General features: G+C 44.5%; 1 protein-coding gene across 4 annotated transcripts in view; it reads left to right on the top strand.

Annotated features, from left to right (window-relative positions):
• Positions 1 to 2,688: 2,688 nt before the first annotated feature.
• Positions 2,689 to 26,436, top strand: part of AK2 (adenylate kinase 2) — a 28,298-nt gene continuing 4,550 nt past the window's right edge. For 2 of the 4 annotated variants that reach the window (XM_074013155.1, XM_074013158.1), the window contains exons 1-5: positions 2,689 to 2,939; positions 14,708 to 14,833; positions 18,177 to 18,287; positions 18,420 to 18,514; positions 25,267 to 25,339. In XM_074013155.1, coding sequence (XP_073869256.1) covers positions 14,759 to 14,833; positions 18,177 to 18,287; positions 18,420 to 18,514; positions 25,267 to 25,339 — 354 coding nt within the window. In that variant the 5' untranslated portion in view covers positions 2,689 to 2,939; positions 14,708 to 14,758. The remainder of the gene's footprint in view (positions 2,940 to 14,707; positions 14,834 to 18,176; positions 18,288 to 18,419; positions 18,515 to 25,266; positions 25,340 to 26,436) is intronic. The other 2 variants (XM_005544063.5, XM_005544065.5) reach the window with 1 other exon arrangement.

A 26,436-nucleotide genomic window follows, 5' to 3' on the forward strand; every position in this document is an offset into this window, starting at 1 on the left:
TGCAGTGGCGCAATCTCAGCTCACTGCAACCTCCCAGGTTCAAGTGATTCTCATGCCTCAGCCTCCCGAGTAGCTGGGATTACAGATGCCCACCACCATACGTGGCTAATTTTTGTATTTTTAGTAGAGATGGGGTTTCACCATGTTGGCCAGGCTGGTCCTGAACTCCTGACCTCAGGTGATCTGCCCACCTCGGTCTCCCAAAGTGTTGAGATTACAGGCGTGAGCCACCACGCCTAGCCTCTTGTCCTAATCTTTCTTGACTCCAGACCTTTGCACATGCCATTCCCTTTGTCTAGAATACCCTTCTTCCCTCTCTTCTCTAAGCAAATCCTCCTTGTTCTTAAGGTTTCGTCTCACTTCCACATCATTTCCCCTCAAATCTGAGCTAGGGGCTCCTCTATTGTATTATTACTGAAGCCTGTACCTTCCCCAGCACAGCCTCCATCAATGTCTTGTTTCTTTCCCCCGTTGACTGCAAGTTCTGTAGAAGTGGAGAGTTTTCTTTCTCTTTTTCTTTTTTTCTTGAGATGGTGTCTCGCTCTGTCACCCAGGCTAGAGTGCAGTGGTGCAATCTCAGCTCACTACAACCTCTGCCTCCCAGGTTCAAGCGATTCTCCTGCCTCAGCCTCCTGAGTAGCTGGGATTACAGGCATGCGCCACCACACCTGGCTAATTTTGGTATTTTCAGTAGAGATAGGGTTTCACCATGTTGACCACGCTGGTCTCAAACTCCTGACCTCAGGTGATGTGCCTGCCTCGGCCTCCCAAAGTGCTGGGATTACAGGTGTGAACCACCGCGCCCAGCCCAAAGTGGAGAGTTTTCTAAAGGTGGAAATCTTACTTGTGTTTTGTTTTTAGAGACAGGGTCTTGCTCTGTCACCTGGGCTGGAGTGTAGTGGCCTAATTATAGTTTACTGCAGCCTCAACCTCCTGCTGCAAGTGATTCCAACACTTCAGCCTCCCAAGTAGCTAGTGTAAGAGTTAAGAAAGAGGAAAGAAACACGTGGTGTCTGTTAACTTTCCAGGAATTAGGTTAACTTGCCTTGAAGGGAGTGTCTGGTGAAGAAGCCGGTAAAATTTCTTCTTTAGAAGAATCGAGACCATCCTGACTAATACGGTGAAACCCCGTCTCTACTAAAAATATTTTAAAAATTAGCCAGGCGTGGTGGCGGGCACCTGTAGTCCCAGCTACTCAGAAGGCTGAGGCAGGAGAATGGCGTGAACCCAGGAGGCGGAGCTTGCAGTGAGCCGAGATCGTGCCACTGAGCTCCAGCCTGGGCGACAGAGCGAGGCTCCGACTCAAAAAAAAAAAAAGAGAGAGAGACCACAGCAGAAGGGATAGCAAATTCATCACTAAGATGTAGAAAATGAGTTGCTAGGAGCCTGTGGGGAAGCATATGGTTTCATTACACACTCTTAACTAAAGGTTCAAAGAGGCCCTCGGGGCTGGATGAAACTTTCACATACCAAAAAGCTGTAGAAATTATTTCCCTATCCAAGAGGGTAATCGCTTTTGAGAAAAACTATCTTTTCCTGACTTTAAAAGGTTAACGTTTTTCTTATTATAAAGGTAAAACTTGTTTTAAACTTATTAAGAATGTACTATAGAACTTTTAAAAATAAAATGTACAAAGCAGAGGTGCTCCTCTAATCACACTACACAACGGTCTCCACTTGTAACAAACAAAATAGGGATTTTTTTTTTTTTTTTTTTTTGGAGGAGGGACGGAGTTTCACTCCTGTTGCCCAGGGTGGAGTGCAATGGTTCAATCTCGGGTCACTGCAACCTCCACTTCCCGGGTTCAAGCAGTTCTCCTGCCTCAGCCTCCCAAGTAGCTGGGATTACAGGCATGCGCCACCACTCCCAGCTAATTTTGTATTTTTAGTAGAGATGGGGTTTCATCATGTTGGTCAGGCTGGTCTCAAACTTCTGACCTCAGGTGATCCTTTTGCCTCGGTCTCCCAAAGTGCTGGGATTATAGGCGTGAGCCACCGCGTCTGGCCAAAATTCGGATTTTGTTGTAACTGCAATTTTGTATCTTGCTTGGCGAACATTTTCCTGCATGATACAATTATCTTATACAACAGGGGTATTCCAGGATACAAATGTGTTGTAATTTATTTAATTGCCTTTATTTTATGGTTTGTCTCGGGCTTTTGGGCTAAGTGTTGCAATTAACATCTTTGTTACACGAATCTTTTACACGTATCCTTGATTTTACCCATTGAATTCGTGGAAGTGGAATTGCCGGACCAAAGAGTATTTGAAACACATTGCCAATTTGTCTTCTAAGAGTGATTTTACCCATTTAAACTCCCACGCGCAATTTAATAGGATTTCGATGGAGTTGCTGGTGTCATCAACCGTCAAACGACGAACTATACCTTTCCGCCAGACCTCCTGTCCTCCTTCGCGTTTTCCCGCCCACTCCGCACACCCGCCGCCCTCAGTCCATGCTGGCCCGCCCCTTCCTTAACACGCACCAATTCTGTCCAATCAAAAGCAAACTTCCTCAGTATCGCCGTGCAGTTGGTAAGGTGAAGTGTCCGTCGTGCCCAGGGGCGGGTGGAACGGGCTGACGGACGCGGCGATGGGCCAGTGTGAGCGGCGAGTGGGACGTGCGTGGCGTGCGTGCGTTGGCCTGGGAAGCACTGGACTTGTGAGGTGTGCGAGCTGGCAGCAGTGAGAGACTTCGGCGGACATGGCTCCCAGTGTGCCAGCGGCAGAACCCGAGTATCCTAAAGGCATCCGGGCCGTGCTGCTGGGGCCTCCCGGGGCCGGTAAAGGCACCCAGGTGAGCGGCAGGACTGGGCTTGGCGGCGGAGCCTGCCCAACTCCAAGGTCAAGGCGGCCAGAGATCCAGAAGCCCTGGACCTGCCTGGAGCGGGCCGGGCACTGAGGCCTGCGGGGAACGCTGGCCGGGGTCTCGGTTCTGGTGAGGCATTTCGGGGAGGGTCCAAATTGGAGATCGGGACAGTCTGAGTTAGGATTGGAGTGAGCGAGGGATTCAGTGTTGAGGTGTTGAGTTAGGGAATCTAAGGGCCGATTAGTTCCACTAAGGGGCTGGAGACTGGAAAGGTTTGAGGGGTAGAGTGAGCCCTGGGCCGAAGCATCTAGATTACAGGCTGAATGGAGGCAATTAGCTTTATGGCCCAGGTTCCCTGCGAGTTGGAGGTGAATTGTCCAGAATCAGGGTTACATTCCAGGCACTGGAGGTCGGGAGATTTTGATAATGATTTATGACTTAGGGGGAGGGGGGGAGGAGCATCTCCAACACGTGGGGCGGAGAGCTGACATGTGCTGTGTGAGCCAGTTGAATAGAGATGGGAGGAAACCTAAGGCTCCCCCTGTTTGAAAGTTGCAGGTTAATGTGTAGAACTGGTTTATAGCCTGGAGAGCCATGAGTCGCACTTTGAGTAGTGTCCACAATAAGGGTTGGGAGTGCTCATGGGACCTGGCTTGGAGTTAGGACCTGAGGCTACTGAGGCTAAGCCGTTTGGGATGACTCAAATGATTTTAGATGAGAAGGAACTTGAATTTTTTTTATTTTTTATTTTATTATTTTTGTTTGTTTATATCTTCTTTCCCTTTGGTTTTTTTTTTTTTTTTCCTTTTTAAAAAAATTTTGTTGTTGTTTGTTGTTGTTGTTTATAGGGAACTTGAAATTTTAACTTTATCAATCAACAGGTTAAAAAACAGGCCCAGAAAGGTCAGGTGGCTTTCCCAAGTTAGTGAAATGAGTTTCGTGAGCCTGAGACCTCAGGAGCCATGGAGTTAGAGTCTGAAGTTACCGTCTGCCCTAACAGGCAACAGGGGCCTCACTTGGCATCTGGGCCCCTTCTAGATCTGGGACATAATGGGGCCATAGGTTAGGGTTGGGATCGATGATCTCATTTAGGATCTGGAAGCCCATAGGTTGGATTATCGATGTCCCCTTCTTGCTTGGGGTCTGGCATGGCCCCTGGGGCCCTAAGCCTCTGTCTCTTGCCTGTTGTTAGGCTCTAAAGAGGGAAGTCAGCTCCCAAATGAAAGGGAATCTGGGGACTGCCTATGCCCGCTTTTCTCCTCCTAGCACTTGCCAAGTTTTAAAAATCTTGGCAAACAGACCATCTTACTCATTCTTGGTACCCCCTGTGGCACATTACTTGTCTCTTGGGGGGTTAGTGGAAGCGGATGAATGTCACAGATTAATGTGGGTGTTAAGGAAAGAAGTTCTGGAACACTTCATTCATTCCTGTGACCTGGGCACTAGGTCAGAAAAGACAATTTTCTTTTCTCTCCACAGACTGAGATGATTCTTCTTTGGAGCTTACCTGTACCTGATCCCTTTATCCTTTATCCTCAGCATTGTTGACATCTCTTTCCCGTTGCTGCCACACTTATTTATTGGGTAATCTGCAGCTTCGGGATGTTTAATCTTACTTTGCAGACTTTTACTGTGAGTGATCAAATATAATCAGAGTAGCTCAAATGCTTCGTTGTTTTTCTTTTCTTTTCTTTCCTTTTTTCTTTTCTTTTCTTTTCTTTTGAGACAGGGTCTCCCTCTGTTGCCCAGGTTGGAGTGCAGTGGTATGAGCTCAAGCGATCCTCCCACCTCAGCCTCCCAGGTAGCTGGGATTACAGGCACATGCCACCACGCCCAGCTGATTTTTAAACAATTTTTTATAGAGACAGGGTCTTGCTATGTTGCCCAGGCTGGTCTTGAACTCCTGGACACAAGTGATCTTCCTGCCTTGGCCTCCCAAAGTGCAGGGATTATAGGCACAAGCCACTGTGCCCTGAGATTTTTTTTCCTTAACTCATATTGAAGTTAATAATTTCAGTAATTATGGAATGAACAACCTGTCCTAATATAGTACTGGTACAAGGGTTTTATAATCTAGCAAGCTATGTAACTTCTGAGCCTCAGTGTTCTTACCTGAAAAATGGGGATAATACCTACCTTGCTCATTCAACATTTCATGAGCACCTAACATTGGAGATAAAGCATCGGGCAAGACTGATAAAGTTCCTGCCCTCATCAACTAAACATTTACAACGATACTGGAAGATTATGATATATATGTGTGTGTGTGTGTATCAAGCACCCACAACCTAGATGACAACCTGTTATACAGTAAGTACTCAGTAAATTTTGACTCCCTTTTATCTTAGTAACACATCTCCCCTCCCCTCCTTCAACTTGGATGTATTTCAGTGTAAGACATGATTTATCAGGAAGTTTAGAAGAACATTATATTAATGAGTTGATTGATAAGGGTGCATGATGGTGAGAGTTGGTCAGAGAAGGCTTTTTAGAAATAGAGGAGATGTGATTAGAGCTGGGAGTTGAAAGGATAAGATTTACACAAGTCATTTAACCTCTGTACACTTTCCAGAGTTGAACAATAGGAATATTGGTGGTTGTATGTATTTTTGTGGAGTTTTTAAAAAAGTTCAAGCCTGGGCAACGTGGCAAAACCCCATCTCTACAAAAAAATGCAAAAATTAGCTAGGCATGGTAGTGCATGCCTGTAGTCCCAGATATTCAGGAGGCTGAGGTGGGAGGATCACTTGAGCCTTGGAGGCAGAGGTTGTAGTGAGCTGAGATCTCACCATTGTGCTCCAGCCTGGGCAACAGAGTAAGACCTTGTCTCAAGAAAAAAGATCATAAATCAGAGGTTGCAAATGGTAGCCTACAATAACATGTAGCCTGCAGAGACATTCCATACACCTTAACTTTTTATTATGAAGAATGTTGAATACACAAAAGAAGACAGGATGGTATAATGAGCCCTTACCCAGCCCCAACCATTAACTGGTGGTCATTGCTTCTCCAGCCATTCTCCCTTAACAAATTATTATAAAGCACCTCCCAGGCATCATAACATTTCATTTGTAGATGTTTTAGTATGTATTGCTAAAAGATAATTTTTTAAAACATAAGCATAATATCCTTTAAAAAATTAACAATTTTTATTCAGAGTTTCTTTTGTGTTACCAATGTGATCATTTTACGTTTCTTTTGTTTATTTATTTTTTTACAGACAAGGTCTTGCTCAGTTGCCCAAGCTGGAGTATAGTGGCCCAATCATAGCTCATGGCAGCCTCAATCCCACCTCAGCTTCCTGAATAGCTGGGATTATAGGTGCATGCCACCATGCTGGCTAACTTTTCTAGTGTTTTAAAGATGGTGGTCCTGCCATGTTGCTCAAGCTGGTCTTGAACTATTGGGCTCCTCCCTCAGCCACCCAAGTAGCGGGGACTACAGGCATGTGCCACTGTGCCCATCCTTTCTTTTAATTTATAAGTTCCCCTTCTCTCTTTTTTCTTATGGTTTTGCCAAAGAAATGGGATTATTTTTCCTGGGTGTATTATACCACTGTCTGGAAATTTTCAGTTGTATTTCTCTGGTGTACTTAACATCTTCCTCTGCCCTCTCTATTTCCTGTAAATTGGTGGTTTATTCCTAATTACTATATACTTAATTCAATTCAGGTTCAATTTTTTGGCCCAACTACTTCACAGGTGATGGGTGCTGTGCTCTCCCTGAGGAGGCACATGGTATTTGCTTGTCTCTGTGGTGTTTGTAGTCATGCTGTTCAGTGTCTAGGTTCAGTAATTCATTATGGATGGTGAAATGGTGGTATTCTAATAATTTTATTGTTCCCTGGTCATTTATTAGCTGAAATATTTCTATAAACAGAAACTTCCCCTCATCTACTGTTTGGTTACCCTGTGATGTGGTTGGTATAGAAAAGTCAGGATAAATGCTTCATTTATTCTCTTTGTCAGCTTTCAAAATAGTAAGTTGACCACAGAGCGTTTTCAGTTATGCAATTTCTCTTAAAAATCCAGAGCTCCAGTTTCTCTTGAGAAACCAGAAGACCTGGCAGTGATGCCTCCATTCCAGTGTGGCAGCAGTCACTTGCAGTTGTATGGCATTGCTGCTTTGGATGGTCTGTGTGTCTTCCTGTCCCCTGCACGGTCCTCTTCACTGCCTGTTGCTTACATTTGACTCATTTCACACAGTTGCATTGCCTGCTTGGCTCCCATTGGCAGATGTTTGCAATCTTACATGAAAAATCCCTAACCTGGGGTTAGTGCCTAGTGCCTGCTCAGTAATGTTTGTTTTCTTCTTGCTACACTTTGTTATACCTGCGTAACTCAGTATTTTATATGCTTTATGTTGCATGGCTGAAATAGTTTCCTTTTAAAACTCCTTACTTTTAACTAAAGTAGTTAAATATTTCAAAACTACCCGCTTATGCATCAATGTAATGTTTTAAAACATCTATAATACCTGGGTTTGTTGTTTTATTTAAATAACTTTATTTCCTTTCCTCCCTTTTGGGGTTGGATGTTCCTTCGGTGTGGTCAAAACCAAAGGTATGTTTCTTGTTTTTCTTTTTTGCCAGCGCCTCCTCATTTCTTCCATGTGTCAAACTTATGCCCAATTCTTCGAGGCCAGGCACGCTTAGGCAGTCTTATGGGTCAGACGCATCCATTATGTCTTTGCAGTGATACTCGCAACAACTCTGAGACCCACACTCTTATTTCCCCTTTTACAGTTGGAGAAACTGAAGTTTGAATGGCTTGTTCTCTAGGCTACATAGCAAGTAATTTACAGAGCTTGCATCTGAATGACTCCAAAGCTCCTGCTCTTTCTGCTGCTATCTACTGCCCCAGGTTAGATTTTTCTCCTACCCTATGCATGTCAGGAGGGAGTAATAATTTCAACATAGTCACCCATTGCTCAGTTATGTGACAGGCTCCCAAGCTAAAGATTTTACATGCATCATCTCATTTAATCCTATAACACTAGGAGAGAGATCCTTTTTACTGACAGAGAAACTGAGGCTCAGAGGCTGTATCTTGCCCCAGGACACACATGTAGTAAGTAGCAAAGGTAGGATTTGAACTCATGTCTATCTGACTCTTGAGTAGTCATAATTTTACATTGTTGCTGTGTAATCTAGATGCAGAGGCAGAAATGAATATGAATGGAAAAATACATACAAATGCAGGGTGCCAGGTGGGAAGCATCAGATGAGTGACTTTGATGAATGTTGGGTTAGTTCAGGAATAAAACAAGAACTACAATTTGCTGAAGGTCTCCCGTTCATCCTCCTGTTCACCCAGTGAGGCTGGTAATGATTTCTCCAATAAGAGACAGCTGAAATGCAAACACAGGTTTCTGGGATTAAAAAAAAAAAAAACAAAAAAAAACTTAAGCTATAAGATACCTAGAAAAAGGTGCAAATATCGTAAGTGAACAGCTTGATTTATTTTACAACGTGAACACATTTGTGTAGCTTACACCCATTGTCAAGAAACAGAATATTGCCAGCACTTTGAAGTCCTCCTTGTGCTCCCTTCCAGGAGGATAGCCACTAAGGCTCTGTGGGTTGTCTTAAAGCCTTATAGTGTCATGGCTAAGAGCTAGGGCTTGGTGATCTGGCCTGTTGCCAGTTCTTTTACTAGCTCTGTGATCTTGGGCAACTTAGTCCCTGAATTTCATCTGTAAAATGCAGTTAAAAATAGTTTCTACCTCATGGGTTTGTTATGTATTATGCATACTAAGTACCGTAAAACAGTGCATGGAAAATTGCTTGGCATGATGCAGATGCTGAAAGTTAATGTTAATATGATTCCTCAGCAGGAGAAGGGGTAGTTGGGGAGGTGTTTTTGTTTTAAGAGACAGGGTCTCACTCTGTCACTCAGGCTGGAGTGCAATGGCACAGTCATAGTTCATTGAAGCCTCGAACTCCTGGGCTCAAACGGTCCTCCCAACTCAGCCTCCTAAGTAGCTGGACTACAAGTACCTGCCACCATGCCCAGCTAATTAAAAAAAAAATTGTAGAAATGGGGTATGACTGTGTTGCCTGGACTGGTCTCAAACTTTTGGCCTCAAATGATCCTCCCAGAGTGCTGGGATTACAGACGTGAGCCACTGCTTCCAGCCCAGTTAGGCTTTCGATGGGAGAAATGTACTCAGAAGTGTAGTACAGAAAAGGCTTAGACCAATATTGGAGCAGAGAGGGCATTCCTGTGGAGCGAGGAGCTTGAGTTGAGGTCCTTGGAGAGGCATTTATGCTATGTATTTGGGAACCATGCATAAGAGCAGTTTGTCTGCAGTGATGCAGTACGTAAACACAGGGCACTTGTGGAAGTAAGTTGGGAGGGCTTGACAGGTTTTAGAAGTTGATTGTGGAGGACAGCTGAGTGCCAGGCTAAGATATTTGGGCTCTTCCCCTATTGCACCACAGAGATGTTGAAGGCTTTGGAATGTGTATGTGTTGGGGGGCAGGTAGCATATCCAACAGTGTTTTAAGATATCAGATGAGTGACTTTGATGAATGTTGGGTTAGTTCAGGGATAGAACAGGAACTACAATTTGCTCAAGGTCTCCCATTCATCCTCCGATTCTAGCTGCATGTGTAGGAACATTGACAGCAGGAATGACAAAGACTGGAGGCACAAAGGTGATTGTGCCAGGCACAGTGGTATGCGCCTATAGTCCCAACTACTCCAGAAGCTGTGGTGGGAGGATTGCTTGGGCACAGGAGTTTGGGGCTGTAGTGTGCTATGCTGATCAGGTATCTGCACTAAATTCAGCATCAGGCTGGGTACGGTGGCTTGCGCCTATAATTCCAGCACTTTGGGAGGCTGAGGCAGGCAGCTCGCTTGAGCTCAGGAGTTGGAGACCAGCCTGGACAACATGACGAAACCCCATCTCTACAAAAAATACAGTAATTAGCCAGGCATGGTACTACATGCCTGTAGTCCCAGCTACCTGGGAGACTAAAGCAGGAAAATTGCTTGAGTCCAGGAGTTTGAGGCCACAGTGAACTATGAACATGCCACTGCACTCTAGCCTGGGCAACAGGAAATAGAGTGAGACCCCATCTCAAAAAAAAAAAAAAAAAAAGTTCACCATCAATATGTTGACCTCCCAGGAGCAGGAGACCACTAGGTTGCCTAAGGAGAGGTTAATCGGCCCAAGTCAGAAAAAGAGCAGGCCAAAAATCCCATGCTGATGTGTAGTGGGCTAACACTTGTGAAGCCACTGTGCTCCACCCTGGGCAATATAACAAGACCTCATTTCTTAAAAAAACCTAAGGAAAAGATGATGGTTGCAAGATGAGAAGACAGGTGAATTTGGGATTAAACCAAATCTCTAGGACTGATAGTTTTCCTTTATTTCCTAATTGTCAGGCCTATGCTGGATGTTTTTGCATATATAATCTTATTAAATCCCCTCAACAGTTCTGCAGATAGACACTGTTTTCTGTTCTATGGATAAAGAAACCAAGACCTTAGGAAAGGTAACGTAATTTGTTCAGGATGACGCAGTGAATAAACAGTAGAGCCCGTTTCCTAACCCAGATCTGTACCACTACAAAACTCAGTCTCTGCCACTATATCAGGGCTTCATAAACTGTATATGCATCAAAACCTGAGGTGCTGCTTGAGAGCCGCTCAATCATAAACTTTAAAGGTGGGCCTAGCAAATGCCCCAGATGATTGATAATACACCGAAATTTGAGAACCACTCAGCCCACCATGCTGTCTCTCTAGTGGTTTTATTCCCATCAATTATCCCAGAGTCCTCCACCCCACAGAGTTTTCATAGAGGTGATGAGCCTGTTTCTTGGGCTCAGCAACAGTCTTTGACTCACAGCAACAGACTGTGACTGAGTGTGGACTTCAGACCCCTACTCTTCAAAGTGTAGTTTAGAGCCTAGCCACTTATCCAGGCCGGGAAGTTTGCTTGAAATGCAGGTACTTAGGCCGTACCCTATTGAACCAGAGTCTGCATTTTTTTTTTAAGATGGAGTTTCACTTTTGTTGCCCAGGCTGGAGTGTAATGACCCGATCTCAATCTCAGCTCACCACAACCTCCGCCTCCCGGGTTCGAGCAGTTCTGCCTCAGCCTCCCTAGTAACTGGGATTACAGGAATGTGTCACCACGCCCGGCTAATTTTGTATTTTTAGTAGAGACGGGGTTTCTCCATGTTGGTCATGCTGGTCTTGAACTCCCAACCTCAGATGATCTGCCTGCTTTGGCATCCCAGAGTGCTGGGATTACAGGTGTGAGCCACTGTGCCCGGCCGGAATCTGCATTTTAACAACATTCCTCCAGTGATTTAGAATCTGTGAATGGCTGCTCTAAAGCATAAGTTTGAAGTGTGAGGGCACTATAATAAAGTTATTTCATTAAGTTTCTGTAGTCTGTAAATAAAGAGTAATGCAAAGAAGAAAGACTATGGAAAGGAGCCGTTTATTTATTGAACACCTACTGCATGTCTGATGTTTTTGGTACTTTATTTCATTTATCCTCATAAAAACCCTGTGAAGTAGTCATTATCCCCATTCAACTGACGAGGAAACTGACACTCTGAGAAGTTAAGTACTGAGCCCAAGATCACACAGCTACTGAGTGCCTTAGCTAGGAATCAAGTATAAATATCTGTCTGACTTTGAAACCCATACATGCTCTTTACAGCCTACCACACTGACTCCCAGGCAACAAGCAGGAAATGAAAGAATTAGTTTTCTTTTCTTTTTTTTTTTTTTTTTTTTTTTGAGACGGAGTCTCGCTCTGTCACCCAGGCTGGAGTACAATGGCATGATCTCGACTCACTGCAACCTCCATCTCACGGGTTCAAGCAGTTCTCTGCCATGGCCTCCTGAGTAGCTGGGATTACAAGTGCCCACCACCACACTCGGCTAATTTTTGTATTTTTAGTAGAGACGGGGTTTCACCATCTTGGCCAGGCTGGTCTTGAACTCCTGACCTCAGGTGATCCACCTGCCTCAGCCTCCCAAAGTGCTGGGATTACAGGCGTGAGCCACTGTGTGCAGCCAGGAATTAGTTTTCTTCCCTATTGGTGTGTGTTCTTTCATCCAGCTGTAGAATCCAATCACCTGGAACAGTGCATAAGAGTCCTGCAGTTTGGGAGTGACAAAAATAGAACAGGTTCTGTGCTAACAGCTCTTCTCTGGTGTTTTGGTCAGCCTTTCCACTTGAGCAAGCCTGACCTCCAAATTGTTTACCCAGGTTAATTTCAACAGCAATGAGAAAGATTGGCAGAAAGCACTCTCTGGATATATGGCCACAGTGCCAGCCTGGTTTTTCATTGTCAGGGCTCCTGACGTTCACTGGTTTTGCAAAGTACAGAATTTTGGTGTTGTTTTGTTTTTTTTGGTTTTTTTTTTTTTTGAGACGTAGTCTTGCTTCTTCGCCCGGGCTGGATCTCGGCTCACTGCAACCTCTACCTCCTGGGTGCAAGCAGTTCTCCTGCCTCGGCCTCCCAAGTAGCTAGGATTACAGGTACATGCCAGGAAGCCCAGCTGATTTTTGTATTTTTAATAGAGATGGGATTTCACCATGTTGGCCAGGCTAGTCTCGAACTCCTGACCTCAGGTGATCCGCCCGCCTTGGCCTCCCAAAGTGCTGGGATTACAGGCATGAGCCACCACACCTGACCCAAAGTACAGAGTTTTTAATGCCTTCTCTCTAGATTCCATTTTGCTACGAAGTCATTTCTTTGCTTTAACTGAATCAGTCCGTGAATCAGAAACCAACCCTGTCTATGTACCTTTTATTGTGTGCACCTAAGCATGCACCTAAGAAAACTCCCAATTATATAAAAATTAGTCAGGCATGTGGCATGTGCCTGCAATCCCAGCTACTGGGAGGCTGAGGCAGGAGAATCACCTGAGCCCAGGGAGTTTGTGGCTGCAGTGAGCCATGATCGTGCCACTACACTCCAGCCTGGGTGATAGAGTGAAACTGTCTCAAAAAAAAAAAAAAAAGAAAAGAAAAGAAAACTCCCAGTGAACTGATTTGTTTGAATCGGGATCTAAACCTACTTAGTTTATAAAACAATTGGACGGAAAAAGCTAAGATTGAGCTCCTTGAACTGATTTCATTCCTTGTGAATTCTGCATTCTTTTTTTCCCACTGCAAAGCCAGTGTTGAGCTGTCTAGGGTCTCTCCCTGTTCTAATTCTGCATTCTCATATATAGTTCACCAAATATAAGCTCTTTAAAAACATAGTCTATGCCTTTTATTCATCTGTTTCCCAGGCTCCCAACAGGGTTCTTGGAAAAGGCATTAGTAAATGTTTTCTTTCGTTATGAATGAATGTAGGATTAGGACAGGGGTTATGGTAACAGCCAGTGCCCACTGAGTGCTCACTATGTGCCGGGGCCTGCAAATACTGAATTCTATATAATCTCATCAATCCAGTGATATAGATACTATTACCATCTCCATTTTACTTAGAGGAAATTTGAAACTTAGAAAGGTGAAGTGACTTCTTAAGTCAATTTTACATAATGGTTAGTGGACGTGGAGTCTGAAAACCAGGCAGTTTAACTCTCAAGCCTATGCTCTGGACCAAAATGCTATAATGCCTCCTAAAACTAGTATGTAAGTGCTTATTATATGCCAAGTACTCCTTGTATATATCTCAGCTAATCCTCACAGCTACCTTATGAGATGGAGCCTTTTTTGCCTTCATTTTAAACAGATAAGGAAACTGAAAAGTGAGGTGGCCAAGATAATACAGCTGCTTAGTGACAGGGAAGGGGGAAAACCCAGTTCTGCCTGGGGGCAAACAGCTCGTAGTTGCCTCCCTGACCCAGTAACTGTAGTACATGGCAGTTACACATTCATCCCTTTGCAAATGTTTATTCAGCACATGTTAATGTGCCAGGCAGTGTGCCGAGTACATTATATACATGACTTCATTTAAACCTCACAGCAACCATGTGAAGTGTTGGTACTATTTTTATTCTTCCTGTTTTTTTTTTTTGTTTTTTTGTTTTTTTTTTTCAACCTCTGCCACCCAGGTTCAACCGATTCTCCTGCCTCAGCCTCCCAAGTAGCTGGGATTACAGGTGCCTGCCACTGCACCTGGCTACTTTTGTATTTTTAGTAGAGATGGGGTTTTACCATCTTGGCCAGTCTGGTCTTGAACTCCCGACCTCAAGTGATCCACCTGCCTTGGCCTCCCAAAGTGCTGGAATTACAGGCGTGAGCCACAATGCCAACCCCCCTGCCCTTTTTTTTTTTTCTTTCTTTTCCTTGAGACGGAGTCTTACTGTCGCCCAGGCTGGAGCTGGAGTGCAGTGGTACAATCTCGGTTCACTGCAACCTCTGCCTTCCGGATTCAAATAATTCTCCTACCTCAGCCTCCTGAGTAGCTGTAATTCCAGGCACATGCCACCACACCCAGCTAATTTGTGTATTTTTAGTAGAGACGGGGTTTCACCATGTTGGTCAGGCTGGTCTCGAACTTCTGACCTCGTGATCCGCCCACCTCAGCCTCCCAAAGTGCTAGGGTTACAAGTGTGAGCCACCGTGCCTGGCAAGTCTTCCCATTTATAATAGGGAAACTGAAACTTACTTGTCACTAGTGTGTTGAGTGGAAATAGTGATAATAGCTAATATTTATGACTGCTTCCTGTGTGCTAGTTGTACTGTTTCAAGTGCTTTACATATATTATTTCATATAATTCTTACCATAACCCTATAATCATTGTACGTTAGATTGTAACATAAGATGCTTTTATCCCCATTACAGGTAAGGAAGTAGGCATTTGCCCAAGTTTACATAGCCAGTAAGTTGCAGGGCCAGGTTCACACCTAGGTAGTCTGACTCCACAGCCTGTAATGTAACTGAATCTTGTTTTTTGTCTTCCTCTCCATAGGCACCCAGATTGGCTGAAAACTTCTGTGTCTGCCATTTGGCTACTGGGGACATGCTGAGGGCCATGGTGGCTTCTGGCTCAGAGCTAGGAAAAAAGCTGAAGGCAACTATGGATGCTGGGAAACTGGTAGGTTTGGTGGTACCAATGAGTGTTGATATTCCTCAGAATCTAGATCTGCACTGTCCAATATGGTAGCCACCAACCACAGGTGGCTATTTAGATTAATTTAAATTTAATTAATGTAAAAATCAATTCCTCAGTTGCACTAGCCATATTTCAAGTATTTACCAGCCTTCACTGGTACAGAACTTTCCATCATCAAACAAAATTCTCTTGGACAACCATGTGCTAGAGGGTGTTTTAACAAAGTGGCAGATTATAGGAATTTTATTTATTTATTTTTTTTGAGACAAAATCTCACTCTGTCACCCAGGCTGAAGTGCAGTGGCGCCATCTTGGCTCACTGCAACATCTGCCTCCCGGGTTCACTCCATTCTCCTGCCTCAGCCTCCTGAGTAGCTGGGACTACAGGCGCCCGCCACCACACCCGACTAATATTTTTGTATTTTTAGTAGAGACGGGGTTTCACCAAGTTGGCCAGGCTGGTCTCAAACTCCTAACCTCAGGTGATCCACCTGCCCTGGCCTCCCAAAGTGCTGGGATTACAGGCGTGAGCCACCGCGCTTGGCCTTATAAGACTTTTTAGAGCGCAAGTTACTTTGTTTGTTCTGAATTTATGGCACTCATTCATAGTATTCTTGAAGTTTTTCTGTGCTGATGTATTTTGTTATATACCCAAATTTTAGAGCCAGAAATGAAACTGCTATCCTAGGCCAGAACTCAGAGATGTATTCAAGAGAGGATTTAGGAAGTCACAGAAGTGTTTTTTTAACCTGCTTTGTGGCTCTGTGTTCTGTTTCTGTACCAAAGCAATTACTTCGCAGTTGTGACAAAGGTAATCCTTTCTCTTTGGGGACTATAATTGCATTTTCTCTCTTTTTTTTCCTGAGACCCAGGCTGGTATGCAGTGGCGCAATCATGGCTCACTACAACCTCGACCTCCTGGGCTCAAGTGATCCTCCCACTTCGGCCTGATGAGTAGCTAGAACTACAGGCACACATCACCATGCCCTGCTACTTTTTGTTATTGTTGTAGAGACGGGGTCTCACTGTGTTGCCCACACTGGTTTTAAACTGAGCTTAACCCGGGAGCAGTCCTCCTGCCCCAGCCTCTCAAAGTGCTGGGATTACAGGTGTGAGCTGCCATGCCCAGCCACATTTTCTCTTTCTTTAGGCCAGTTGACCTGATTGGACAAATACAATCTATTATTTTCTGGCACTAATCAAAGAAGATCTCTAGATTAATTATAACTGAGTTATTCTGGAACTTGGCCTCTGAGAATCACCTTCAGATGTCATTTTGTGCTTGGTCTTCTGGTCTTTTTTTATCTTAGAATGTTAGTTGGGGAAGGAACTGGGCTTTGCTTTAATTCTCTTTTTTTTTTTTTTTTTTTTTGAGACGGAGTCTTGCTCTGTCACCCAGGCTGGAGTGCAGTGGCTGGATCTCAGCTCACTGCAAGCTCCGCCTCCCGGGTTCACGCCATTCTCCGGCCTCAGCCTCCCGAGTAGCTGGGACTACAGGCGCCCGCCACCTCGCCCGGCTAGTTTTTTTTGTATTTCTTAATAGGGACGGGGTTTCACCGTGTTAGCCAGGATGGTCTCGATCTCCTGACCTCGTGATCCGCCCGTCTCGGCCTCCCAAAGTGCTGGGATTACAGGCTTGAGCCACCGCGCCCGGCGTTTTAATTCTCAAGTTACCTTCTGTTAGGCTTTGAGATTCTGTAGCCGTATCAAATGATACCTCTGCCTGCCCATTTCTCTAGTTTTCCCTTCATGTAACTGAATCTCTGAGTCAAACCAGAAAGCTAGATATTTTGGACTTTGAGTCTTGACAGAAGACTCTGTACTAAGAAAAAAATGAGATGTGGCAATGAAATTGCTTATCTCCAACCTTCACTTAGTTGCAGAGCATGTACTTTGTCCCCAAGTTCACAGTTAGCACCAATAAATAAGACCATTAGCTGCCAAGATGGGCAGGTTTCACTACAGGCTGGAGACCTTTCTTTCTATAACAGCCCAAGAGAAAAACTAGTTTCTGCCGGGCGCAGTGGCTCACGCCTGTAATCCCAGCACTTTGGGAGGCCGAGGCGGGTGGATCACGAGGTCAGGAGATCAAGACCATCCTGGCTAACATGGTGAAACCCCGTCTCTACTAAAAATACAAAAATATTAGCCGGGCGTGGTGGCAGGTGCCTGTAGTCCCAGCTACTCGGGAGGCTGAGGCAGGAGAATGGAGTGAACCCTGGAGGCGGAGGTTGCAGTGAGCCAAGATCACGCCACTGCACTCCAGCCTGGGCAACAGAGCGAGACTCCGTCTCAAAAAAAAAGAAAAGAAAAACCAGTTTCTAAAAACTGGAAGAGGTCCTCATTGGGGTTTTAGAGAGACTCAGAAGTGTGTTGGCTTTGGGCTGGATGCAGTGGCTCACTCCTGTAATCCTAACACTTTGGGAGACTGAGGTAGGCAGATCACTTGAGGTCAGGAGTTCGAGACCAGCCTGGCCAACATGATGAAACCCCGTCTCTATTAAAAATACAAAAAATTAGCTGGGCATGGTCCTACGCACCTGTAGTCCCTGCTGCTTGGGAGGCTGAGGCACGTGAATCATCTGAACCTGGAAGGCAGAGGTTGCAGTGAGGGGAGATTGTTCCACTGTACTCCAGCCTGGGCAACAGAATGAGACTGTCTCAAAAAAAAAAAAAAAGAGGGAAGAGTGTTGGCTTGGCTCCTTAGTTCCTTGGTTCTGACCCAATCTTGCCAATTCAGTGAACTTCTATTTTTCCTCATGTCCAGGATGGCCCAGATGTGTAACCAAGTACACACATCAGTCACGTTACTGTTAGCCTAATGACAGCTGTGAAACAGGGAAAGCTGATGCCTGTGTTTTGGTCAACCCCATTCTCTCCTGGCACTCTCTCAGGTGGTCTCTCAGCCATTTGTCCTCACATTTCTTGTGCCTTGAGGATCACTGATTGCTGATGAACTGTTATCTGACAGTTTGGACTCTGGACTCTAGTGGCAGGAGGGGCCTTCAGGACCTGAGATACAAAGCTCTCCTGGTGAGGTAACAAGTAATGGAATCTGTCTTCCCTCACCCAGATTTTTTGGGATACAGGGGGATTTCAAGAGACGAGAATGTGCATTTGGCAACCACAGAGATAAAATTGTGAAACTGGATCTTCCAAATGGAGCCATTTCACATTTGCTCTTATTTTTGCTTCCTTGGGTTCAAGAAAACTTGCTGTTTAGTAATAAGGTTATATACACAAACTTTTGGCTATGGAGTTGGGCTAATGTCAGTCACCTAGGTAATGGATTTAAACCCAAGGCTATTTTGTTCCTAACTTCCAGGTGAGTGATGAAATGGTAGTGGAACTCATTGAGAAGAATTTGGAGACCCCCTTGTGCAAAAATGGTTTTCTTCTGGATGGCTTCCCTCGGACTGTGAGGCAGGCAGAAATGGTGGGTAGCTTAGTTTTTATATTACTTCTGTATGAGAGCACACTCTTGCCCTTTGTTTTCTCTTAATTCCTTTGAAAGAGATGGGTCTGACCAAGCTCTGGTAACTTAGGTGGGCCACACATTCTTTTACAGCTCGATGACCTCATGGAGAAGCGGAAAGAGAAGCTTGATTCTGTGATTGAATTCAGCATCCCAGACTCTCTGCTGATCCGAAGAATCACAGGAAGGTATTTGTCCCTTGAGGGTCCCTTTTCATGCTTCTCAGAGCTTTGTCAAACTCTGAGAATTGCTCGTGCTTAATCCCAGCCATGAAGCTTAGTGCCATATCCATTTCAACACGGATTGATTTTATTTGGTGACATCCACTGAAGTGGTGAGATGGGATTGGGATATGGAAAGAAGAGCAAGGGATTTGAAGTCAAACAGCATCTCATTCTTGTCATTTTTTTTTTTTTTAGACGGAGTCTCACTCTGTCTCCCAGGCTGGAGTGCAGTGGCGCTATCTCGGCTCACTGCAACCTCCGCCTCCTGGGTTCAAGCAATTCTCCTACCTCAACCTCCCAAGTAGCTGGGATTACAGGTGTCTGCCACCAGGGCTGGCTAATTTTTTTGTATTTTTAGTAGAGGCAGAGTTTCACCATGTTGGCCTGGGTGGTTTTGAACTGACCTCAAGTGATCCGCCTGTCTCGGCCTCCCAAAGTGCTAGGATTACAAGCGTGAGCCACTGCTCCCAGCTCTTGTCGCCTTTTTTTTTTAGTCTTTTTTTTGAGACAGACTCTCACTCTGTCACCCAGGCTGGAGTGCAGTGGCGCAATCTTGGCTCACTGCAACCTCTGCCTCCCGAGTTCAAGTAATTCTCCTGTCTCAGCCTCCCAAGTAACTGGGACTACAGGCATGCACCACCATGCCCGACTAATTTTTGTATTTTTAGTAGAGACAGGGCTTCACCATGTTGGCCATGCTGGTCTCAAAACTTCTGACCTTAAGAGATCCACCCGCCTTGACCTCCCAAAGTGCTGGGATTACAGACGTGAACCACTGCACCCTCCCTCTTGTCACTTTTTAACTGTGACCCTAGGCACATATCTTAACCTGTCTGAGGCTGTTTCCTCATCTGTAGAAGGGGGTTGATAACACCTGCTTTGAGGAGCTATTGCACGTGTTAGGTAATATGAAATGCATAGTTCAAAGCCTTGCCTATATTAGGTGCTTAAGAAATGTTAATTTCTTTACATGTGTATCTCCTCCATTTTAGTGCTCCTTAAATCTGATTTCAGCTGGAGTTGCCATACTTTGCTGGCTTTTTATTAATTATAAAAATCATATAACCATCTGTACAAAGTTTAGAAAATGGAGGAAGAATTTGCTTATAGTACAGCCACTTTGTGTGTGTGTGTGTGTGTGTGTGTGTGTGTGTTTTAACATGTTTGTTTCTCTATAATAGCATTGAACACAGAAATGCCTCTGCTTCTGGATTCGTTTGTTCTGACAGACCAACACTGCTTTAGGCTACGGTTTTCTTTACCCTATTTCACTAATCACTGCAGTCTGCTTTGTGCCTTTCATAAGTATGTCAGAAGCTTTCAACTGCAAATGGACCCTCCATTCCCCTCTTTATCATGGGCTGTAGCTTTTTTATGTCTTTGTCATTTTAATGGTGTCTCAGGAAAGTGGTCAGCCCACCATCTTAAACCAGGCATCCATGACCATTACTTTTAATTGCTGTGTGATATTTCACAGTAGGCAAAACTTTGTTAATTTCCTTATTGTTGTATATTTGTTTTCTTCCAGTTAGCCACTGTTAAAATGATACTATGGCCATCATAATGCATGTAAATTTTTGGATTAGGGAAAAAATGTTTTCTTATTTCAGACGTTATTACTTTGATTTCCTAATGAGGTTGAATGTCTTTTCCATGTGTTTGTAGTCCACACCTTCAAGGACAGAGACAAACATGTGAATAGACAGTACAAGGTTAGCACTATTATCCTGGAAAGCAATATGAAATACAGTGGGCTCTACTTTGTATTCATTTTCTTTTCAAATGTCCAGGTTACATGTCTCTGGCTATTCCATAGGCTCCTTTAATGCAGGAACTTCTGTTTCTTTGTATCCCTACTGGGCACACAGTAGACAAAGTTGATGTAGGTCAAGAAGCAGTAGGGTTAACAGTAAAGACATCACTAGGCCTGGGGTCTCTGAGGCACCAAGCACATATTAGCAGAACCAGGTGACACTGGGGACCTTTGATTCTATGGGCCCAGCTTCCTGTGTACCTGCTTCCTGCATAGCACAGTACTAGACCCTGGGAGCAGAGGACCACAAGAGGCTCTAGGATAACCATATAGTGATGCCCATCTCTGACCTCAGAGAGTCGTGTATGAAACTTTGGCTGTTCAGTGTAGTAGGAAGTCCAAGAAGAAAGCCTGGGGACAGGGAGGAAAGGCTGCCTGGGATAGAGATAATATCAAACTCTTCCTGGATGAAGAGTATTTCAGTGAGACTTTCCCAGAAGGGAGTAGAAGGCAGAATGAGTATGGGTTAGGCTTTCGCTGAGGCTAGTAGCAGATGTGTCTGCCCACTGGCCTTGGGGGCAGGATGGTAGAAGGAATGCTGTTGAGAAGAGCTTTACTGGGGAGATCTGCCAAACCAAAGAGGGTAGACTTGATGGAGTTCAGGACTCACGAGATATTCTCGAGCCACTGGGTGTTGTGGCAAAAACAGTATTCTAAGAACATTAGCTTGGTCCTGGTGTACAAGGTAAATTAGGGCAAGGATAAACAGATAGGGATACCATCTAGGAGCCTGTTTATGATCCACATGATGTGATGGAGGTTTCTAACTGAGGTTGGGTGGGAGAGAACAGAGAAATTCTGAAGAACAAACAGCAGGGTTGCTGTAAAGGATAAAAGAGAGAAGACTCAGTCCCTCCATTTGGAAGTAGGTAGTTACTGTAACTTCCTCCCTCACGGAGAGAAGGACCTCCTTCCTCACAGAGCATGTCACTGCTGAAGGTGTTTTTCCAAGTTTACCCAGCAGATGAGTGGCAGGGTTAGCCCTGGAAGCCTGCTTTCTGCCTCCTAGTCAAACATGTTGATGGTTAGAAGAAAATGAGACAGGAATTAGTCAGTTTAATACAGATCTTGTTTTTGTTTTTTGATTTTTGTTTTTTTTGTTGTTGTTTGTTTGTTTTGAGACAGAGTCTCACTCTGTTGCCAAGGTTGGACACAGATGTTAGCTGTTTGGAGATGCTGGGGAATGAACCCCAGACCTCACACAGGATCTTTTTCAAGTCTGAGATGATACGGACCCCATTGTAACAATTTTCTGAATTAGTTCTGACCTCACTTCTAGTAATTTTGAGTCATTGTTCTGTTTCTTGAATATGAATAGTTGGTGGTTGTTTTTTTGTTTTTGTTTTTAAACTTATTCTATATTGTCTCTCTCATATCCTAATTATCCTACCAGTCGGCTCTCTGGTATTATCTTAATACCTGGTACCATCCCAATTTTGTGGATGAGAAAACAGGTGTTTAAAGTGTCACACTGAATGTTGGGCACAGTGGTTCATGCCCGTGATCACAGCATTTGGGGGGGGCCTAAACAGGAGGATTACTTCAGGCCAGGAATTTGAGACCAGCTTGAGCAACATAGCAAGACCTCGTCTCTACTATAAAGCAAAAAAAAGTTAGCCAAGTGTGGTGGTATGCACCTGTGTTGGTGGTCCCAACTACTTGGGAGGCTGAGGTGGGAGGACTGCTTGAGCTAGGAAGGTCGAGGCTGCACTGAGCCGTGATTAGGCCATTGGACTCCAGCCTGGGTGACAGAGCAAAACTCTATCTCAAAAAAAATAAAAATAAAGTATTATACTCACAGTAGCAGTGATTGTAGATTCCCAGCCCTGATGGTACCGCCGAGCCAGACTCAGTGGCCCATGGAGCTATTTTGGTTGGTACTTGAGACCAATCCCATTTTGAGAACTTGGAGAGTGGGGTTTCTTTCATTTACCAAAAGTGGTATTTGTGAATGGCAAAAGAGCAGTGTATGGGAGTCATATTTGTTGCAGCCTGGCTGCTATGTGCCCTGTGCTCTCTAGAAGGTAAAAAAATATCCTGGTCCACATCTCATGCCCCTAGCCCTTCCCAAAGTTGCTGCTGCTGAGCCTAGCAGCCTGCTCTCTCCTCTCCGTGGGTCTCCCAGTGGATGCCATTTCTGAATTAATGCATCAGAGGAATCCTTCCAGGCACTCAAATACTGGAAAGTGCAACCTCACAGTACATGACTGCAGTCACAGGAACCTTTTCTCCATTGTCCAGTTGGCCTTCCATATCCATGGATTCAAGCATTTGTGAATTAAAAATATTCAGAACCAGACTGGGTGCAGTGGCTCACACCTGTAATCCCAGCACTTTGGGAGGCCAAGGCAGGTGGATCACGAGGTCAGGAGATCGAGACCATCCTGGCTAACACAGTGAAACCCTGTCGCTACTAAAAATACAAAAAATTAGGTGGGCGTGGTGGCAGGTGCCTGTAGTCCCAGCTACTCAGGAGGCTGAGGCAGGAGAATGGCATGAACCTGGGAGGTGGAGCTTGCAGTGAGCTGAGATGGCGCCACTGCACTCCAGCCTGGGCGACAGAGTGAGATTCCGTCTCAAAAAAAAAAAAAATTCAGAACATAACCACCAATAAATATAACGTGGGAAAGCTGAAGAAAATAAAAAATAATACAAGTTTTAAAATGCAGTATAGCAATTATTTACATGGAATTTACATTGTATTAGGTATAAATAATCTAGAGATGATTTAAAGTATGCAGGACAACCAGCGTGGGCAACATGATGAGACCTCATCTCTACAAAAAATAAAAAAATTAGACTGGGCGTGGTGGCTTATGCCTGTAATCCTAACACTTTCGTAGGCCGAGGTGGGTAGATCACGAGGTCAGGAGTTCGAGACCAGCCTGGCTAACATGGTGAAACCCTGTCTCTACTAAATATACAAAAAATTAGCCAGGCTTGGTGGTGGGCGCCTGTAGTCCCAGCTACTTGGGAGGCTGAGGCAGGAGAATGGCGTGAACCGGGGAGGCGAAACTTGCAGTGAGCAGAGACTGCACCACTGTACTCCAGCCTGGGTGACAGAGCGAGAGTCTGTCTCAAAAATAAAATAGAAATAAAATAAATAAAGTACACAGAAGGATATGCATAGGTTATATGGAAATGCTGTACCATTTTATATCAGGGACTTGAGCATCTGTGGATTTTGGTATCCACAGAGGGGGCTCCTGGAACAATCCCCCCGTGGATACCAAGGGATGACTGTATAGCTTATTTTCTCTACTGTCACCTCCCTCCTGCCCATAATCCAGTGCCACTTTATGCCATAAATGGACCATCTTGTCCCCCAAAATATGCTGTGGTTAACATAAAAGAAAGTAGCACATTTTACAGAGGTGCTACTTCAATAACCTAAATAGAATTGAATAGATTTTTTATTTATTTATTTATTTTATTTTTTTGAAACAAAGTCTTGCTCTGTCACTCAGGCTGGAGTGCAATGGTGTGATCTCGGTTCACTGCCACCTCCACCCCCAGGTTCAAGCGATCCTCCTGCCTCAGCGTCCCAAGTAGCTGGGATTACAGGTGCCTGCCACCCTGCTAAATTTTTCATATTTTTAGTAGAAACGGAGTTTCACCATGTTGGTCAGACTGGTCTCAAACTCCTGACCTCAGGTGATCTGCCCCCCTTGGCCTCCCAAAGTGTTGGCATCACAGGCATAAGCTGCTGGGCCCAGCCCAAATATTGCTATGCCTGCCAAATGGTGAAAAATATTAGGGAGCTCTAGTCTAATAGACCTTCATGAGAAGAGCAACCATTAGTTAAATAAGCAAACAAACACTTGGTTGGCAGAGAATTGAGAAACCACAGAACTGAAGCAAGGCCTGGCTACTGAGCAGAGCTTGGCCTGCCTCCTTTCCTTAGGTTGCTAGGCTCCTGTGGTGTGGCCATTCCCAGTCAGGAACATGGGCTTGTTGCCTGTGGGGGACTCAGCAGAGATGCAGCTACCTGCTATACATTCAGTGCCAAATAAATGCCTTTTATTGAACTCTATATTCCATAACTTGTTTAATAAGTCATTTTTCCTGATGACTTGAATATTGCTAACCCTGGGTTAGGGTTAGCAGCCAGGCACATAGCAGCCAGGCTGCAATAAATATGACTCCCACACACTGCTCTTTTGCCATTCACAAATACCACTTTTGGTAAATGAAAGAAACCCCACTCTCCAAGTTCTCAAAATGGGATTGGTCTCAAGTACCAACCAAAATTCAAGTCATCAGGGTTAGCCTATCTTTTATCTGTGTGATCGAAAAGATGTGTTGCATTATCTGGCAGTGTTTGCATCCATGGGAATTATTTTTCCTGTTAGTACCTTCCTGGTTTTGTAACCAAACTAGGTTAGGAAATAGAGTTCATTTATTTGTCCTCTGTCCCCCATAGCACTTTGTACAAATCTGTTAAAGGATTATCACGTTTGTTATTTATTTCCACATTTGTCTCTCCCACTAAGCACTACTTGTGAACAGGGATCATTACTCATTGCTTTGTAGCCTCTGAATTCAGCTTAAGGCTTGAATGGGATACTTATTAATGTTTGTCGAGTAAATGGGTGAATAGAATAGATGGCTGTGTGAGACCAGCACCAGAGTTCCTTCTCTCAAGTCCTGAATTAGGTAGTTATGCCAGCCCGTTTACTCTTCAACCAGATACTCATGATAATGTTTGGTCAAAATAGAAAATATACTCTGCCACTGGCATAAGCTCTCCTGAAAGCCCAGTTATTTAGCTGGATTTTCTGTTGGGTGCTGGGTCCTTGCATCCAGGGTCCCTGTCTCTGCTTGTCATTCCGGAGCCCCCTAGAGTGGAGTGCAGGCACGTACTATCAGTTAACCTAACTCATATTCATTTGCTGTCTTTCAGGCTGATTCACCCCAAGAGTGGCCGTTCCTACCATGAGGAGTTCAACCCTCCAAAAGAGCCCATGAAAGATGACGTATGTAAACTCAGACAAAAAATTTCCTTTTCTTTCCTTCTCCTTTCTTCACTGTTTTCTTTTTCCTTTATTCGTTCCATCTTCCTTTTATTTCTACCAATATTGCTAACTTAGTCATGAAAAATAACACTATCAAGTAAATCATGGCCTGTGTCAGATCTGTTCAGTGTCTCCTTAGGTGGTTTATTGCTTGGCCTCAAGGTTGCTACCAGTGGTGCCAGCTTTTTGCAGTGCCCAGATTGTACCTGTCTTCTGTCAAGAGCAGCCCCTTTCTGGCATCATGGCCACCTAAGTGATCAGCTAATCAGGAGAAGGTTTCTTAAAAGCCTAGAATTGGAGAGTGGGAAGAGTGTGGCACTGAAGAGAAGTTTGATGACCAGTCCTCCAGAAAAATATTCTCTTTTTATAGTTACTGCGGCTGTACTGTGTCCTGGGGTTTCATACATGGTCACTGCACCATTTGCCATAAAGAGTCTATATGGTCTGTTTTAAAGCATGCAGACAACAGTAAGAATTTCCTGGGTTTACCTTCGTCCTATGAAACAAGTTCATTAGGTCATCCAGGTTCTATAAATACAGGTTCCAGAGCCGTTATGGCAACATAGTCACATTTTGCAAAGCTGCTAATTCTGCCATTCAAAGTTCTTTCTCATTTTACTTGCCACTTTTAAAATGTTGATGGGTGACACTCTAGTACATATGCTAAATATTTAAGCAACTAAGATTACAACTGCTAATGTATCTTTGATTTTGATGTATTCTCCTGGTCTTAGGGGCCTTTGACTTCCTTACTTTTGACCCTAGAAGTGTTTATCTTGGAAGCTGGATCACCTGAGCACAAAGATGAGAAAGTTATTGCCTATCTTCCCCTCATGAGCCCCTTTCCTCACAGTTGGTGTTTCTGACAAACTCTCTGACTTCTGTTCACCAGCTGCTCTGCTCCTGGGAGTAGCAAGTTCTTCATTGGAGAGGGTCTGGATTGCTTGTCTTTGCTTCTGATGGGCTTTGGGAACAGACAGCATCCTGGGCAGAATGGTCCCATCTCAAATCTGCATCTAGCATGGAATAAGAAAACCTTGCTAACAGTCCCAGCCTTT

Source organism: Macaca fascicularis, chromosome 1 (assembly GCF_037993035.2).
Source record: "Macaca fascicularis isolate 582-1 chromosome 1, T2T-MFA8v1.1".
NCBI classification, from domain to species: domain Eukaryota; kingdom Metazoa; phylum Chordata; class Mammalia; order Primates; family Cercopithecidae; genus Macaca; species Macaca fascicularis.